General features: G+C 35.4%; 1 protein-coding gene across 2 annotated transcripts in view; it reads right to left on the minus strand.

Moving 5' to 3' along the window:
• Positions 1 to 18081, minus strand: part of UCHL5 (ubiquitin C-terminal hydrolase L5) — a 39653-nt gene that overhangs the window by 20855 nt on the left and 717 nt on the right. For both annotated transcript variants that reach the window (XM_047076565.1, XM_047076564.1), the window contains exons 2-3: positions 10319 to 10382; positions 9275 to 9380 (exon numbers count right to left, since the gene is read on the minus strand). In XM_047076565.1, the coding sequence (XP_046932521.1) occupies positions 9275 to 9380; positions 10319 to 10382 (170 nt within the window). The remainder of the gene's footprint in view (positions 1 to 9274; positions 9381 to 10318; positions 10383 to 18081) is intronic.

Genomic DNA, 18081 nt, shown 5'->3' on the forward strand with positions numbered 1-18081 from the left:
AAAAAAAAATCTTACCAGAACTAAATCAAGAAGAAATAAGTAGCCTGAATAGCCTTTCAAATATTAAATTGAACCAGAGTTAAAACATATACTCACAAAGAAAATATCAGGCCCAGATGGCTGTACAGGCCAATTCTATCAAAATATAAAGAAACAGCCCATCTAAATTTTATACGAATTCTTTGAAAAATAAAAAAAGAGGTAATTCCAACTCGTGCCATGAAGCCAGCAAATCCCTAATACTAAAATTAATCAAAGCCTTTACGAAAAAAGAAAATAACAAATGCAAAAATGCTAAACAAATACTACTGAATTAAATCTGACAGTGCATAACAAGAGAATACATCATGACCAACTGGGTTTATCCCAGATATGGAAGGATGATTTAATATTTTAAAAAGTCATTAACATAACTGACTGCATTTAACCTACAGAAAGAAAATAAACATGATTATTTCAATAAGTACAGAAAAAGCATTTGAAAAAATTTAATAAAGACATCTTACTAAATTAATAACAGAACATCCTTACCTGAAAAAGAACATTTAAAAAATAAAAATAAAAACTAGAGTAAACATCATCCAGCACAAGAAAATGGTGAAAGTATTCCCTTTAAAATCATGATGATTTTACTGAAGGTCTTAGCCATGCAATAAGAAAAGAAAAATAAATTAGAGGCATAAGGAATTGAAAGGGAAAAACAAAACTGTTATTATTTGATATAATAATTTAAGATAGAACCCACTCAAAAAAAAACCCAACAAATTATTAGAGATAATAGGAGAGTTTAGCAAGATAGCTAAATATAGTATTAAAACATAAAAGTGAATTGCCTTTTCATTTCACCAACACTGAACACCTAGAAAATGTAACTGAAGAGAAGACAATTTATAATTGTAACAGAAATATCAATGAATTAGGATAAATCTAACAAATGAATTAGATGTAAAAGGCCTCTACAGAGAAAATAATGTAACATGTTAAAGATAATAAAGATCTAAATAGATAACATACTATGTTCATGACTTCATATGAAGATATACATTCTCCCCAAATTGTTATATTCAATGCTATTCCAGTCAAAATTTCAACAGAATGTTTCATACAACTTGATAAGATGCCTCTGAAATTTATATGAAGAGCATAGGGCCAAGAATAGAAGGATATTTCTGAAAAAGAGCAAGGAGAGGAGACAGGTCTATTAGATACCAGACCTTATGAAGAAGTGAAAAAAATTTAGACAGTGATATTGGCAGTGACAGACAAAGTGATCAATGGAACAGAGTACAGTCCAGAAAACACACACACACGTATGGAACTGATACACAACAGATGTGGCATGTCAGACAAATAGGGGAGACAACAGATGTTTCATAAATTGAGGATAGAAAAAAAATGATGATCCATATGGAAAAATATAAAATTGAACTCCTACTTCACATGATACACCAAAACCCAACTCCTGATGAATTATGGACATAGATGTCAAAAATTAAAATTTAAATACACAGGTCAATATCTTCTACAACCTCAGATAGACAACAATTTCTTAAACAAGGTACAAAAAGCACTGGCTCTAAAATATAAAATTCTATTCACCAAAAGACACCCAGAAAAAATAAAACAATAAGACGCTAACTTAAAGAAGTAATATCAAGAATACATAAACAACTCACACAAATCAAAAAGAAAAGCACAACTAACCCCATAAAAAATAAAAATAATTTCAACAGAAATTTCACAAAAGAAACAGTTAAGGCCACTAAGGATATGAAACGCTTTCAACATGATTAAGTGACCAGGGAGATGTAAACCAAGACCACAATGAAGTACCATTTTAGAACAACATGGCCGGCAAAAATTAAAAAGGCCTGACAACACCACACATTGGAGTACGTGGCTACATAGTAATTCAGAGATTGCTAGTGGAAGTATAATTGCAGCTTTGATGTATTTATGTAGTCAACTCTACTTCTATATACAAGAGAAATTTGCACATTTACAACAGGAGACATGTACAAAAATGTTTATAGCCACGCAATTGACAATAACTCAAATGTAAAACTCAAATGCCCATCTAGGAAGAGAAAGCAAATAAACCCAGCATTTTCATGTAATTGATATCAAACAGTATGCAAAATTAAGGAACTACTACTATGATTAACAACTTAAAGGAGAAACTTAATGATAGAATATTAAGTCAAAAGAATAAGTCCCCCAAAATTACACAGAAGATGTGAGAAATGAAATGAAATCAATCACTTATGTCAAAGGGTTATAAAATGGAGCCTGGAGGCCATTAAGGAAATGGGCCTTAGGTATCCCCACGGGATAAAACCAGGAATTTTGAACTGGGCCAAAAGGCATAAATTCCAAGGACTCTGCCCAACACCTGCAACTTGCTACAGTTAAAATTTGCTTAGTGATAGTCTTAGCAACCAATTATATTCAGCCAAGATTAGTTTTCTGTGAGCCAACACCGATCAAAATTCTTTGCAAACAACACAATAAGCATTAGTTTTGTTTTTTAAAACCCTTGGCTTTCATTCCTTAGGGGAACATGATTTGGGTTGCTACCCAAATCTACACTCCCTGAATTGCAATTGAGACCCCAAATAAATGTTTTTATTTCAGCACTGCTTTTCTCAGTTGAGAAGTATGATACTTTTTATCTATTAAAAATTTTATATACACAGACCCTTTTTAGTATTACAATACATAAGAGGGAAAGCAAAGAAATAATATACCAAATTCAACATGAGGATTACAATGGATGAAGGGAGGGAGGATGAGAGTTTTGCTGAACAATCAGTGAGAGAGAAGGAAATAACTAGATGAAGTTTGTTTGGGTAGTGAGTTCTTCAGTGCTTACTGTATTACTTACAATAACCAAACAAAAGACAGGAGTCATGAGTGTGTGTCATCAATCAAGGAATGTCATAATCCCCTTCCACGTACCTACTATGTCTGCTGCCTTCATCTCCACATCCAACCCATTACCCATTAAGGGTGCTACTTTATCCACTGAGTATTACTCAGATCTGTTCACATCCATCTCTACCACCAGTGTTTTATCTACTCTTGCATATACTTCTGCAAAAGCCTCCTGATTACTAGTCTTATATTCTATACTACCACCTTCTCCTCAAATGCATTCTCCACACTATGGCTACAGGGATCTCTTCTAAATAATAATCTGACTGTGTCACCCTTCTTTAAACACTTTAATAACCTTCTTTTACTCTTAGGATACAGACAGAAGTCTCAATCATGGCTTAAAATACCCTACATGATCTGAATTTTGTCAACATATGTGGCAGAAGGCTGATAGTTATTCTCTAATAACCACCTTCTCCTTCCATATTCACAAAGTAACCCAATTTTTATCGGGGTTCATGGCCACCTAGAATGAAGACAACTTTCCCACTCTCTTTTGCTGCTAAGAACAGCAATGTGACTAAGTTCTGGCCAGAGAAGTAAGCATGTGACATAGACAAATTCTGGAAAATGTTCATTAAAGGAGAAATGTGCTGTCCCCTTCTTGCTGTCTGGAATGTAGAATTGAGGTAGAATGGCGAAGGCTCCAATAATCATCTTGAGCCACAAAGTAATCTTTGGAATAGAATCCACACACAAAGGAACAACAACAACAAAAGAGCCTGTAATCTTGACAGTTCTTGGAAGTGAAAAACGTCTATTTCTTATAAGTCATTGTATCTCTACACCTAACTATACCCAATTCTGATTAACATATGCCCTGCTCAGCTCCATATCATATGCCATCCCCCTTCTTGCTATCTATACTCCAGTTATACTGACCTTCTTCTAGTACATTTTACTAGTTATTACTTCCTTTTGCTATAAAGCTGTTATTAATCTGGGATGATCCTCAACCTCTTTCCCCCAGTTAATACCTACTTGAACTTTAGACTTCAGCTGAATTGTCACTTACGCAGAGCTTTCTCAGATCTCCTTGAAAAGGTCAAGTCCCATTGTTATATATAATGAAAAATTTAATCTTGCCCAAAGAGAGGCCTTGCCTTTGCCCATGGCTCCTGGGAGGTATACTTAGCTCTTGAGAAGCCAGGCCCCGTAAGAACATCTTTGTTTACCTGAGGGATTTGGTCCACAAAGGCAGTCTAACACTGTGACTTAGGGTGGAATCTGGGGTCAACAATATCAGCTCAGCCTCCAGGGTGCCGGGAGACTGAGGTCAGCCACGTGGGTGGGCAACCGGGTCTGCGTGACTAAGGCCAAATAAAAACTCTGGATACCAAGAATTGGTTGAGATTCCCTGGATGACAATACTCTGCACATATTGTCACATATCGTTGCCAGGAAAGTTAGTGCCATCTGTAACTACTGGGAGAAGACAACTGGAAGCTCTTAGCAAGGGACTTTCCCAGACTCTGCGCCATGTATCTCTTCCCGTGGCTAAATTTAATCTGTATTTTTCACTGTCATAAACCATAACAGTTTTCAATAAGGTCTATGAGTTTTTCTAGCAAATTACAGAAACTGAGGGTGGTCTTGGGGACCCCCTAACTAAACGTGCAATTGCCAGAAGTGAGGATAGTTTGGGGACCCTGAACTCCATAGCCAGTGTTGGGAGTGAGCATAGTCTCACAGATTGTTCTCAAATTTTGCTATATAATATGGTCCTCATTTCACTCCAGGAAGCACTTATCACCACCATAATTGTGCATTTCATTGATTAAGACCAATCTCTTCCACTAAACTCTAAGCACGTTGCGGGCAGGGATTATGACTGCATATCATTCTCCAAGCACCTAGCACCAGTAAGCAATCATCCTGTCCTGAAAGACTGAACAGACTGGAGTCAGACAAACCCAGTACCACTACGGCACAATCTTAGCAAGTAAATCAGTGAATTGGTAACAAGACAATGATGCTTTGTAGAGAAGTATTACCAAAATGTCATTCCTGGCATTCCTTAAACACAATTATAATTACTAGTAATTACAATTACTACTTTATTTCTTCAGTGAACCACGTACATGCACACCTATAATTACAGCATATGAATGATTAGTTTAAGACGGCCAGGATTAGTATTACCTTTCTAAATTGATGCAATTCCATCCATAAATACCAAAGATATGTATTTAGTTAATATGTATGACCGTATCATAAATAAATATAATTTTAATTATACTTTTCAAATTTCTGAAAATAGGAGACTCCTGGATAAAATCATTATTAGCTCTTAAAGCCTAGAATTAAGGATTATATTATTTATGTAATATAAAGTTTCTGGCATAGACTCATAGGAGGCATACACTAAAAAGACCAGAAGATATTATTGGGGAATTACAATTAAGATATTACTGGGGAATTACTGATAGGTCAGTTCAATAAGAACTGTTGACATAATACAGAACAAAAACCACCCAGGATTATTAGAAAATCACTAATCCTACACATTAATAAACATGGCAAGTATAATACAAATAAACCATTAAATTACAGTTAAAACAGAAATACAGAACTAGAAAAATATCAAGGAACTCCAGAAATTATAAATTGAAACTTTAGTAACATTTATTTTCTTTATAGAGCACTTTCTTTCACCTTAAAAATACCTAGACCTCTATAAATCAGACATCATTAATGTCTTACTGTTAGTGAATACCACTGTTAATTGTAATATTCTTAGAGATGAAGAACTCAGTCTACATTTATTGGATATCTAGTATGTACCAGGAAGGGTACATAAAAATAAAATCCCAGACTCTTAGGTTCACAATTTAGTGTGGAAGAAATATAGCATGGAAGAAATTAAACACACACACACACACACAAATTTGGAAGAATATAAATGATTTTCAGTGGCTATCTCTGAAACAGGGATTATAAAAGGGACTTTTATTTTCTATATTATATATTTATAATGCTTCAATTTTATAAAATGAGTGCATATTTTTATATACCTCAAAAAATAAAAACTGTCTTTAAAAGGAGAAAAAAACACCTGAAGGACTTTTAAAATTGTCTGTCCCCTACTTTCTCTCTACTATCTAGATCTTGAAAACCAAACTGTGGTTTTAAAATTATAATAATTGTCACACACAAATATTAGTACATTAGTAGTACAGAAGTACACAAATATTATGATATACAAATTATTTGTGTTAGGGGAAGAGTTAGAAACTCAAAATATTGATCACTAAGAGATTAAATAAATTATAGGACATTTATACCAAGAATACTTTTAAAGAGTCAGTGTTGTGATGTGGTTGAGAGCAGACACTTCAGAGATATAGTGCCCAGGTTTGCACATCAGCTCTGCCAATGACTAGCTGCTTAACTTGGGCAAGTTTCATAATCTCTCTGGGACTCAGTTTCCACATTTGTGAAATAATAAGGAATCTGTAAAAACCACAGTGTTATTGAGGATCAACTACTACAAACAAATTAATAATAAAAAATAATAATACATATTGGGGCACCTGGATGGCTCAGTTGGTTAAAGCATCAACCCTTGATTTCAGCTCAGATCATGATCCCATGATTCCTGGGCTCAAGCCCACGTCAGCGCAGAGCCCTTTTGAGATTCTCTTATTCCTCTCTCTGCCCCTCCCTCAGCTTGCACACATATTCTTTCTCTCTCTCTTTCTCTCTACCTCTCTGTCAAAACAAACAAATAAACACTTAAGGGAAAAAAAACCTCATGTGACCTCAGAAAAATAAGTTGACTTCTCCAGGCTTCAATTTCTTCATCTGAATTTCTTCATCAGTGACATGAGGATAACAACCTCACTAAGTTGTTGCAAGGATTAAATAAACAATATATCTAAAGCACAATATCTGCTACCCAATAAGAATGATAAATGTTGGCTACTGTTGGCATAGTTATCATTATAGTTCTTATTAAGAAGAGACACGCCTTGTCTTGTTGACCATTATATATACCTAGTACCTAATACCTAGCACAAAGTGCTCAATAACGACTTGTTGATTAAATGAATGAGTCAAACCGTTAAAAGTAGTTGATAGAAATGGCTGTAGGATTACAAAGATCACTTTTATCACTATGTATTTCTGTAGTTTAAAAGTTCTATCATAAAAAAAAAAAAACACAATAATGTTTTCTTAACCTGTAAAGTAAAAGCATGACAGTGTTAAGTTCTCTAAAAACACTCAATTTTAAAAAGTTGGGGGGAAATGGAAAGAAGCAGTAAAAGAAAAAGAGAAAACAAGTTACTAAGTGGAATAGCAAAGCCTTGAGCTAAAGTGCAGTAATGAGAATTAGCACTTTTATTTTTCGACCTTTCTAAAGGTTAAACATTATCCTAAGCAATTTTTTGAGTCTCAGAAATAAGTGCAATTTTCAAACAAGTGCAATTATATTTAGCTTAGTTTTAAATATCAAACCTCTCTTACTTACTCTCTCAGTTTTCCAAACAATGGACCAGATAGATATACGGCGGCACCTAATACTAAACACTTCACTGTATGTCCTGGAACAGCCCCTGTCAAGTGTGGTCCATGGAACCCTGGGAATTCCTAAGACCCTTCTCAAGATGTTCATGAGCTCAAAATCATTTCTATAATAATTCAAAGACAGTCCTTGCCTACTTCCCTGCTTTCATATTTGCACTGATAGTAAAATAGCAACCAATGGTAGATAATACTGCTGGTATTTTAGCACCAATCTAGGCAGTGGCATTAAACTGTTTCACTGACACAGATACACAGTTTAAAAAAAAAAAAAAAAAGCCAATTTTACTGAAGACTGTCTTTAATGAAGCAGTAAAAGTTATTTTTATTAAATTCTGACCTTGGAGTACAAGTCTTTAGTAGTCTATCAAATGAAATACGTAGCACAAATTAAAGCACTTTCTGCTGCAAACCAAAACATGCTAATCATTTCAAGGAAGGGCAGTGGTATGATTGTTTTGAGTTGTGAGTTAAGTTGGCTGCTTTTTTCCTGGAACATCATTTTCACTTGAGAGCACAAATGGAAGACAAATACGGTTTTTCACACAGGGCATGTGGCAGATATTTTTCTCAGAATTGTGTAAAATGAGTCTGTTACTTCAAGAAAAAAACCTGACAGTATTTATTGTCTTGATAAAATTTAAACTTTCAAGTGAAAACTAGAATTTGGTATGACTTAGATCCTCCATTGTGAGTTTAAAAGTTTCCTGATACTTAACAACTTTTCTAATTCTACAGATGGTAATATTAATACATGTGACTTGTTGATAAGGTATGTAAACAAATGTGGCAACATTCAGAAGATCTGTAGAAGTCGGTGAATATTTGAAATGACCAATGCACAACGTTGCTGAATGCTGAATGAGTATAAGATCCATTTGCAGAGAAAGATAAACCAAAAAAAATTTAATATAACAAAGAACAAAGTTCACTGATACTGTTTCAGATTTCACATTTAAAAAAGAAATATTTTTAGAGTTTTGATATAACATCAAAGAATAGAATTCTCTGAAAAAGATTATTAAAATACTCTTCCCTTTCCAACTACATATGTGTGAGACTGAATTTTCTTCATATACTTCAACCAAAAACAGAACAAAACAAAAACACTGCAAGTAGGAGTATAAAGAAGTAGATAGGAGAATCTAGCTATGTACTATTAAGACAGACATTAGATTTGCAAAAACAGTATTTACAATTTGCAAAATATTTACAATTTGCAAAAACAACATAAAATGCAAATGTAAAACTTCTTGCTAATTTTGTTTTGGTAAATGTGATTATATTTCATTAAAAAATGTGTTATTTATGTTATCATGTAATGCATTTGTCATTTTTAAATCAATTAATAAGTAACTCTCAAATGCCTTAGTCTTAATGTCTAACATAATAAATATTGATAAATACAATCCATATAAACAGAGAAGCTCTTGGAGACCTCAATAATTTTTAAGAACGTAAAGGGGGGGCGCCTGGGTGGCGCAGTCGGTTAAGCGTCCGACTTCAGCCAGGTCACGATCTCGTGGTCTGTGAGTTCGAGCCCCGCGTCAGGCTCTGGGCTGATGGCTCAGAGCCTGGAGCCTGTTTCCGATTCTGTGTCTCCTTCTCTCTCTGCCCCTCCCCCGTTCATGCTCTGTCTCTCTCTGTCCCAAAAATAAATAAACGTTAAAAAAAAAAAAAAAAAAAAAAGAACGTAAAGGGATCCTAAGGCAAAAAAGTTTGAGGACTAGTATACCAAAGACACAAAAGTGAAATACAGTTCTTTTTATCAAAAGGATTGCTCTCAAGACTTCAGAGTATCTGAGGACCATACCTGCTTGGCAAAAAATATCGTGTCAAGTCTGGAGTCCTGAACTACAGAGCCTGCTGGTTCTTCTCCTGGCTGCCACTTGAAAAGAAAAATTAACCCATGAACTGGCCTACAAAAGAAAGTACAAATTAGTGACACCAAACCTTTCTTGTTTTTTAACACACAGTCAACACATCACATTTCAGTCAGTTACTTACCAAATATATTGCGAATGAAGTTTGAGAAATTTTTTAAAGATTTCTATTGTTATTCATTGTCATTAAAATGTTGTCTAAGACAAGGCTAATAAACCTTAAAATTACATCAGGTAAAACAGAATTATAATGAAAGGTTTATTCTCAAATCTGGATTTTCACTTCTACCTTGTATCACCTCTCTTAAAAACTGAAAATAAGAACATAGCAAAACTAAAAGAAGCAGTTAACCCTATATTGAATTCCAATATAGATGAATAAAGCCTACTCCTCGTCATATTCCAAGAATCCAACAACTCTCCCTCCAAAGAAAATTTCCCTAGTCCTCCATTTGCAATACAGGGTCCATTCTTATGGGCACAAGGTTGGGGATAAGAAGAGGCTCACAAGTCAGAAGCATGGGAGAAAGGAAGAAACTTCCTAGCATCTACATTTGGAATCTGAACTTTAATCTCACCAAGAAGCAAGGCGATAACACACAAATTCTGAATTACTATTAATATATGTTATGTACTAAATATGCTTTGTAGACTAATCTAATATTCAGGTATTCACATTTTTAATGTGAAAATGTGTTCTGTCTTCTAGTCCTATTGATCTATAAGTGAATATCATAATAAATTAATCAACCATCTTGATATGGAATTACAGAGACTTAGTTTGTAATCCCTTGCAAGTTACTTATATGAGTCTCAGGTCTTGATTATAATATGAGAGTAATAATACCTCTCTCACAAGATGGAAAAAAGACTTAAGGAGATGACATATTCAGCCTACTGTAATCCAAGTAAAATAGACAACAATCTGCTTAAAGTACAGACATTATTTTTAACACAACTAAGATAATACTTACTTTAATTTTTCAAAATTCTCAGGCTCTAAACTCCATATTTCTTCTACTTGGGCTCCTCGGCAACCTGAAATAAGAAAATTTTTTCTTCAGAAAACAAAATAACTCATTTTTTCCTTCACCATTAAATAAAATACTAACTGAAAGGAATGTACATTTAGGGGCCATGAGACATGACAAATTAAAATGGTAAAACTGATAAAGCTCACAGACAAATCCTTTTAATTCCTTTACTATTTCCTAATTATTTATAATGGGAGTATATTACTTTTACAATTGAAAGAGGTTTCAAGTTTATTTTCTTTTTTTTTTTTTTTTTTTTAATTTTTTTTTTTCAACGTTTATTTATTTTTGGGACAGAGAGAGACAGAGCATGAACGGGGGAGGGGCAGAGAGAGAGGGAGACACAGAATCGGAAACAGGCTCCAGGCTCTGAGCCATCAGCCCAGAGCCTGACGCGGGGCTCGAACTCACGGACCGCGAGATCATGACCTGGCTGAAGTCGGACGCTTAACCGACTGCGCCACCCAGGCGCCCCTCAAGTTTATTTTCACTGAAACACCACCCCGACTTCTCAGTCCCTCTCAATCTGTCTCTTTTACAATCCACTCTTTCTACTCAATTGCTGTTTCCCTTTTACTTACACTTTTTTTTTTAAGTGGTAATAAATAACTACCACTTACCAGTGACTTTCATATCACATATTTAGCTCTGACCCTTTCCCTAAATTCCAATTCTATACTTTTTAATTTATTTATTTTATTTTATTTTATTTTCAACTACCTCAGAGTCCGCCAAACATACCCTTCCTTAGGACAGTGGTTCCCAATCAGGGAAACTTTTCTTGTCCCTTGCCTCCCTAAGAAAGGTTTTACAATGTCTGGAGACATTCGTCACAACTGTCACCAGTGGGAAGGCCTTGCATCTAGTGGACAGAGGCCAGAGATGCTAAACATCCTACAGTGCACAAGACAGCCAAACAGCAAAGAATTATCTGGCCCAAAATGTCAACACTGCCAAGACTAAGACACCCTGCTCTAGTAGTACATATCAGAGGAACAGTGTACTGGTTAAGAGGTTGGCCTCAAAAATGCCACGGTTTGCATCCCAGCTCCTCCATTTACTAGCTATATAACCAACCTCTCTGTTCCCATATTCATGGAGTTGTTGTGAGGAATAAATGAGATAATTTTGTACGCATGAGATACATTTAATACAGTGCCTGGCACACTCTATGGGTTTACTAAATGTTAGCTAGTATCATCAAAATACAAAAAAACAGCCATATTTACCAGTGCCTTCTACGTGTAAAGTGCTTTAAATGCATTTTCTCTAATCACTGCAAGGCAAGTATTATACAGAAGAGGGTTAGGGATGTTAAGTGTCTTGCCTAAATTCACTACAGCTAGTATATACAAAAAAAAAAAAAAAAAAAACACTAATTAAAATCCACATCTGGTTCCAAAGTCTGGACAGTTTTTAATATTCCAGATTATTGTCAAGTAAAAGCTAGAGAAGCCTTTGGCCTATCTGGGAAAAAAAAAAAAAAAGAAGTTACAAAAAAAATTCAGTCAACCAACTACATGACTTTGGGCATTCATACCATTCCAGGACTCAATTTGTTATATTCAGCAACTATCTATTAAAAATTCACTCTTGTATTAAAGATATATATACAAGGAGAGTTACTAGGCTGTTTGTAGTAGAAAACATCTTGATAGACATTTACATATAGGAAGCTGGGGGGAAAGAACTTACAAATGTAAACCTGTATTTATGAGCATTGAAAAGGGCACAAAAGGACACTAATGCAATTGTTAATACTGGTTACTGCTATTGGAAATCAATTGTAAAAAGGCCAAACATTAAAACATAGTATACTAAAAGAACAAAAGTCCATTGCATAAAAGTGTCCCCAAATCTTTTGCACGGGTAGAATTTCAAGTGATGACGCCTGTTTAAACAACTTTAAGCTAAACAAACACACAACTTTTGGGGTACAAAAGACATACTACTCAACTCTTAATACCTATCTCTTTATATACATTCAGTATCTAATAATTCCCTTATGTACATTCAATTTCAAATAATGCATGGTATAGGAAAGAGAAGCAATGATTCAAGAGGCCTGGTTCCAATCCGAGCACTGCCTTAAAGTTCTTAAACCTGAGCAAGAACATAATGTCCTAGAGCCTCACTTTCCTCATGTATAAAACAAGAATACTTCCTGCTTCATCTAATCCACACGATTCTTGTGAGGTATACATTATCAAACACTAAATACAAAGAATCACTTAATGCAGACTCCCTAACATATATTAAGTAAAAAGGTGGGTGTGGGGAGAAGGCTTTAAAAAGTTAACAAAATGCTGGTATTTTACAAATACCTTTTATGTGCCAAGCATGGTACTAGGTCCTGGCATGGACAGAAAATAATAAATAGTCGCAATACTTAAGAACTTCACAAGGGGAGCCTGGCTGGCTCGGTCAGTAGAGCATGTGACTCTTGATCTCAGGGTCCTGAATTCTAGCCCCACGTAGTGGGTAGACTTTATTTAAAAATAAACAAAACAAAACTTCACAATCAGTAGGAAACAGGTATATACAACTCAAAGGGCAGCATGCATAACATGCCTATGAGAGGTACACCAGAGAGCCTTCTGGAAGTTAAGAAGCAGGAGAGATCATTACTATCCTTGCTGATCAGAGCAACTTTCATGGATAGTTGAACTAGGTCTTAAACAGGATTAACATAGGATTTGTCATCCAAACCAGGACTCTGCTCCAAAATGAAAGGAAGTACTGAAATGAAAACGTTTGAGATATTTGTGTATTGACTAACACATTTGTATTATGATACTGGTGGCTCTGTAAAATAGTTCTATTCAAAAACTAATTTCAAAAATAATTTTCTTTAAAATATACCTGGAGCTTTTCTCCTGAAGAAAGATAACTCTGGGAGGGCCCTCTGTTGCCAATGCTTTAAATTTAAATGTAATGCTATCTTCTAAAAGTTTTGACAATTTGTTATTCCCCTAACCTCACCAAATCTACGAGAAGTAAAGATATGGCCCTGGCTTCTACACCTCCTACAAAAAATAGTCCCAGATATCATCCCTAACTATGTCATTCAATGGTATGGACAAATGTCATTTAGTTAGTGATGTCACCAAGTAGGAAAATCTGCATTGTGGACAATCACCCCAAAAACAAGGACTAGACTCAAATATTTGTGAACCCCAAACTGGAGAGCTGTGAATTTGTATCCCTAATGAGAAGGCTCCATTTTGGGGTCCTCAACAATTATAAGCAATACTTGCTTCTAAGCATACTAGATGCACTCTCATAAGTATACTTTGACTTTCTGTATGAAAGCCAAGCATTAACTTGCCTCTCTCCTCCAAACAAGGGAACATGTACCTCAGGAGAACTCCCAACAGAGCTTCATGTCAAGGAAACACTATATTGGCCCCAAAAGTCATTCAGATTTGTCTCAACTCCTGGGCCAGAGTTGTTGTGAATGATGGAATTCTGCAAGACTCCCTCCTGGCAAGCCCAGGAGGAGTCTGTGCAATTACTACCTATACCTGAATTATGGCCTTCAGCCAAGATGAAAGGTCAAAACAAAAACTTAAGGAGAAAGCCACTGCTTTCTAATGTAAACACAATAAGAGATAAATTAAACAGATTCAATACCAGCTCTGTGGGTCAGATCAGATTAATCAGAGAAGCTGAAGGGATGGCATGTTTGGGGTAGAAAGGAAAAATGGATTTTATTGGGAGACAACTCTCAATGAGTTTCTCCTGTTTCTGCTTATCTTCTGGGAGGAGTTCTGGACTATCGTTTCAAGGATGTTATTTCAATAAACAGACTTGAAAGATAGATAATGTCTCCCCCTGGTGCAAAGACAAGACTTACGTGCTATCCATAGTATCTTCCTAAAGCCAAAGGCCGAGCAGGTTTGCTAGCAGCCTCTTTAATAAAATTGGAAGTTCCCTAAACTCAGGGTTCCTTAGCTATGACACAGACCCATGTGTGCAACATCCACCTCTATCTACTGCCACTCCCATGGACTTGTAGGACAAGGGATCCAATGCAAATGTGAATCTCCTGTTGCCTACTGTGCCAAGGCTAATACATAATACAGTCTTTTATCTCTTTATCAATATATCAATAATACAATCCTTTATAATATAAACAGGCTAACTTGTTAGCTGGCAAACAGGGTAAAATATAATAGTCCATATTTCTTAACAGATGTTGGATTTTATCAAATGCTTTTTGTGTCTATTAAGATAATCATATAGGGGCGCTTGGGTGGCTCAGTCGGTTGAGCATCTGACTTTGGCTCAGGTCATGATCTTGTGGTCCGTGAGTTCAAGCCCCGCGTCGGGCTCTGTGCTGACAGTTCAGAGCCTGGAGCCTGCTTCCAATTCTGTGTCTCCCTCTCTCTCTGCCCCTAATCCACTGGCATTCTGTCTCTGTCTCTCTCAAAAATAAATAAACATTAAAAAATTTAAAAAAAAAAGATAATCATATAGTTTTTCGGGTTTTTTTGTGTGTGTTACTTTGGTGAATCACATTGAATCCCAAATATTAAACCAACACTGAATTCCTAGGACAAACCCCACTCAGCCATGACATACTGTCCATTTAATAGATTATTAGATTTGATTTACTAAAATTCTGTTTAGAATTTTTGCATTTATGGAGCGCCTGAGTTGTTCAGTCAGTTAAGCATCCAACTTTGGCTCAGGTCATGATCTCATGCCTCAAGGGTTTGAGCCCGCATCCGGCTCTGTGCTGACAGCTCAGAGCCTGGAGCCTGCTCTGATTCGGTCTCCCTTTCCCCACTCATGCTCTATCTGTCTCTCTCTCTCTCTCAAAAATAAATAAACATCAAAAAAACATATTTTTTTAAGAATTTTTGCATTTATGTTGATGATGGAGTTAGGTCTGTAGTTTCCTTTTCTTGTAATGTCTTTTCTGTATTGGGTGTTAGGATAATGATGGCCCTCAGAGAGTATTGGGAAATATTCCTTCCTCTCCATTTTTTCTGGGAAAAGTTTGTATAAAATTGGTATTACTTAATCCTTAAATATTTGAAATAATATACCAGTGAAGCAATTTTGGCTACAGTTCTCTTTGTGGGAAGATTTTAAGTTACAATTTCAATTTATTTAATAAAGTAAGGCTATACTGGTTATCCATTTCTTCTTGAATAAGCTTTGGTAATTTATGTCTTTAAAGATATTTATACATTTCACCCAAGTTGTCAAATTGATTGGCATAATAATGTTTAGAATATTCCCTTATTATCTTTTTAATCTACAGAATCCAAGTGGTATCATCTTACTCCTAATATTGGTCATTGTGTCTCCTCTACTTTTTCTTTCCCTTTTTTTAATTTTTTTTTTATTTTTAAGATTTTATTTTTAAGAAATCTCCACACCCAACATGGGGCTTGAACTTACAACCCTGAGACCATGAGTTGCATGCTCTACTGGGGCACCTGGGTCGCTCAGTGGGTTGAGTGTCTGACTTCAGCTAAAGGTCATGATCTCATGGTTGGTGAGTTCAAGCCCCACACTGGGCTAGCTGCTGTCAGCCTGTCAGCACAGAGCCAACTTCGGATCCTCTGTCCTCCTCTCTCTGCCCCTTCCTGGCTTGCATTCTGCCAAAAATAAATATTTAAAAGAGTTTCATGTTCTACCAACTGAGCCAGCCAGGTGCCCTTTTCCTCTCTTTTTTCTGACCAGGCTGACTTGGGGTTTGTCCATTTTATTAATTTTTGACAAACCAGCTTTTAGTTTCACTGATTTTCTCCACTACTTTTCTCTTTTCTGTTTCACTAATTTCAACTCTGATCTTTATTATTTCCTTTCATCTGCTTACTTCAGGTTTCATTTGCTCTTTTTTCTAGTTTCTTGAAATGAAAGCTGGGGTCATTGATTTGCTGTGGAAAAGTAAATGCAGTCCCTGCTATTCCATCCTGGCTGGAAACAGAAGTTTATAGCTTCTGTTTTTAATTGGTAGACCATCATAGTTTGTTTTGGTGCATTCATGAATTATGTATGTGCCACACCAATTAAAAGTATGTGTCTGCTCCATCAGTTTCTTAATAAGGATTTTGTTTTATCATGATGCTATAGTCCACTAAAATTTGTATTTATATATTCACTGACTCCACAAATAATTTCCCTTCCAATGAACTACCTTTTAAAATAAATTTACATTTGCATTCAGAACACAGTAAGATTGTCCACTTTTGAAAGAATGAACTTCAAAAAACTTTTTTAAAGCCAAGAACTGGCTAAGAAAAAAATGGAAATGATTGAAATACACTTGTTTTCTCTTTGAAACTATCTGATGATGATATACAACTACCATCATTTAACTTTTTGCAACATTTTTCTGCTAATGTGGCCAATCCATTAATAGCAATTACTTTTAATTTGTGGTAGTGTAAGAAGACGCAGTTACATATTCTTTTATGCATGACTTTTATAATCATTTTCAATTCTAAGTTTTCTATACGTATGGGACTGAAGCAATAACTGTTAATGGAGTGGGTTAATTTAAAAACAAACTTGCCTAGTATAGTATTTCTTAAAGTTAACTTTACTATGTCATAATAGCTAAGGTTTTAAAGGTAAGTTTTATGGCTAAACCTACAGACATCTCAAACTCAATGTCCAAAACTGAATTTTCTCATCCATCAAGCTTGTTCTCTTATACTTCACCTGCCATTCAAGCTAGAAACTATGGAGTCATTTTCCCCTTTTCCCCTACATCCAGTCAGTCAGCAGTCCTATCGATTTAAATATAGCAAAATTATTGCAATTACCTCCTCCTCTTTAACCTATTAGTTTATGTCAAGCTAATCACCTGAATCCAACCATTTTAAGAGACTTCTAGCTTCTCTGGCTTCATTCCACTCCACCCTGCAAACTACACTTGGTAAACCTTTTTTAATTATAAAAATGTCATTTCAGCATTCCAATATCTTTGACAGTTAAGTCCCCAGTAACCACAGGGCAATCCAAACTATACAACTCAGCAAACAATCTAGCCTCAGTTTACTTTTCAACTTCAGATTGAAATATTCCTCTGGTCTGTCACATACATTTTTAGTCACTTTGCTAGGTGTTTCCTATGCCATATACTTTAACATTACTACTGTTTATGTTTTTCCTTCTGCCTGTGCTCTTCCATGACCTGTGTTCCCGTTACATTCTGTACACACTCTAACACAGCAATTAATACACCATATTAGTTGGAGTGTCAGATCTTTAGAGGAGCACTCGTGGTTCATTCACAATGAAAATTCCCAAACCCTCCCAGTGTGCCTAAGAACATACGCTTGATAGGTAAACATACGTAGGTAAACATACGTAGGTAAACAAACGTAGGTAAACATATTCTTGATAAATTATATTCCAAACATTCAGCTATGTATGATAGTATCTATATCAACGTTTAATTTTCATCTCCAGTACAAGTTTTAACATAATAGCTAGAATTAATAATACTTGAAAAAAAAAAAAAAACGTAGCCATAAAAATAAACTTACTGCCCAAAGAAAAGGATGGGAACAAGAAGGGCAGGAAAGGATAAAAAGTCAAATATGCTGACTATTTAGGATGTAAGACAAGGAACACAGCCAGAAAAAAAAAAGCTGAGGAAAGCATGTGGCCTCTGGTCTAGAGCACTAGCTCAAGAAACCACTTTACCGGAAGCCAAAAAACGATCAGGGAGAATAACC

This window comes from Lynx rufus, unplaced genomic scaffold (assembly GCF_022079265.1).
Source record: "Lynx rufus isolate CCGP_SWC_20201006 ecotype Redwood Valley unplaced genomic scaffold, mLynRuf1.p SCAF_15, whole genome shotgun sequence".
In the NCBI taxonomy this organism is placed as follows: domain Eukaryota; kingdom Metazoa; phylum Chordata; class Mammalia; order Carnivora; family Felidae; genus Lynx; species Lynx rufus.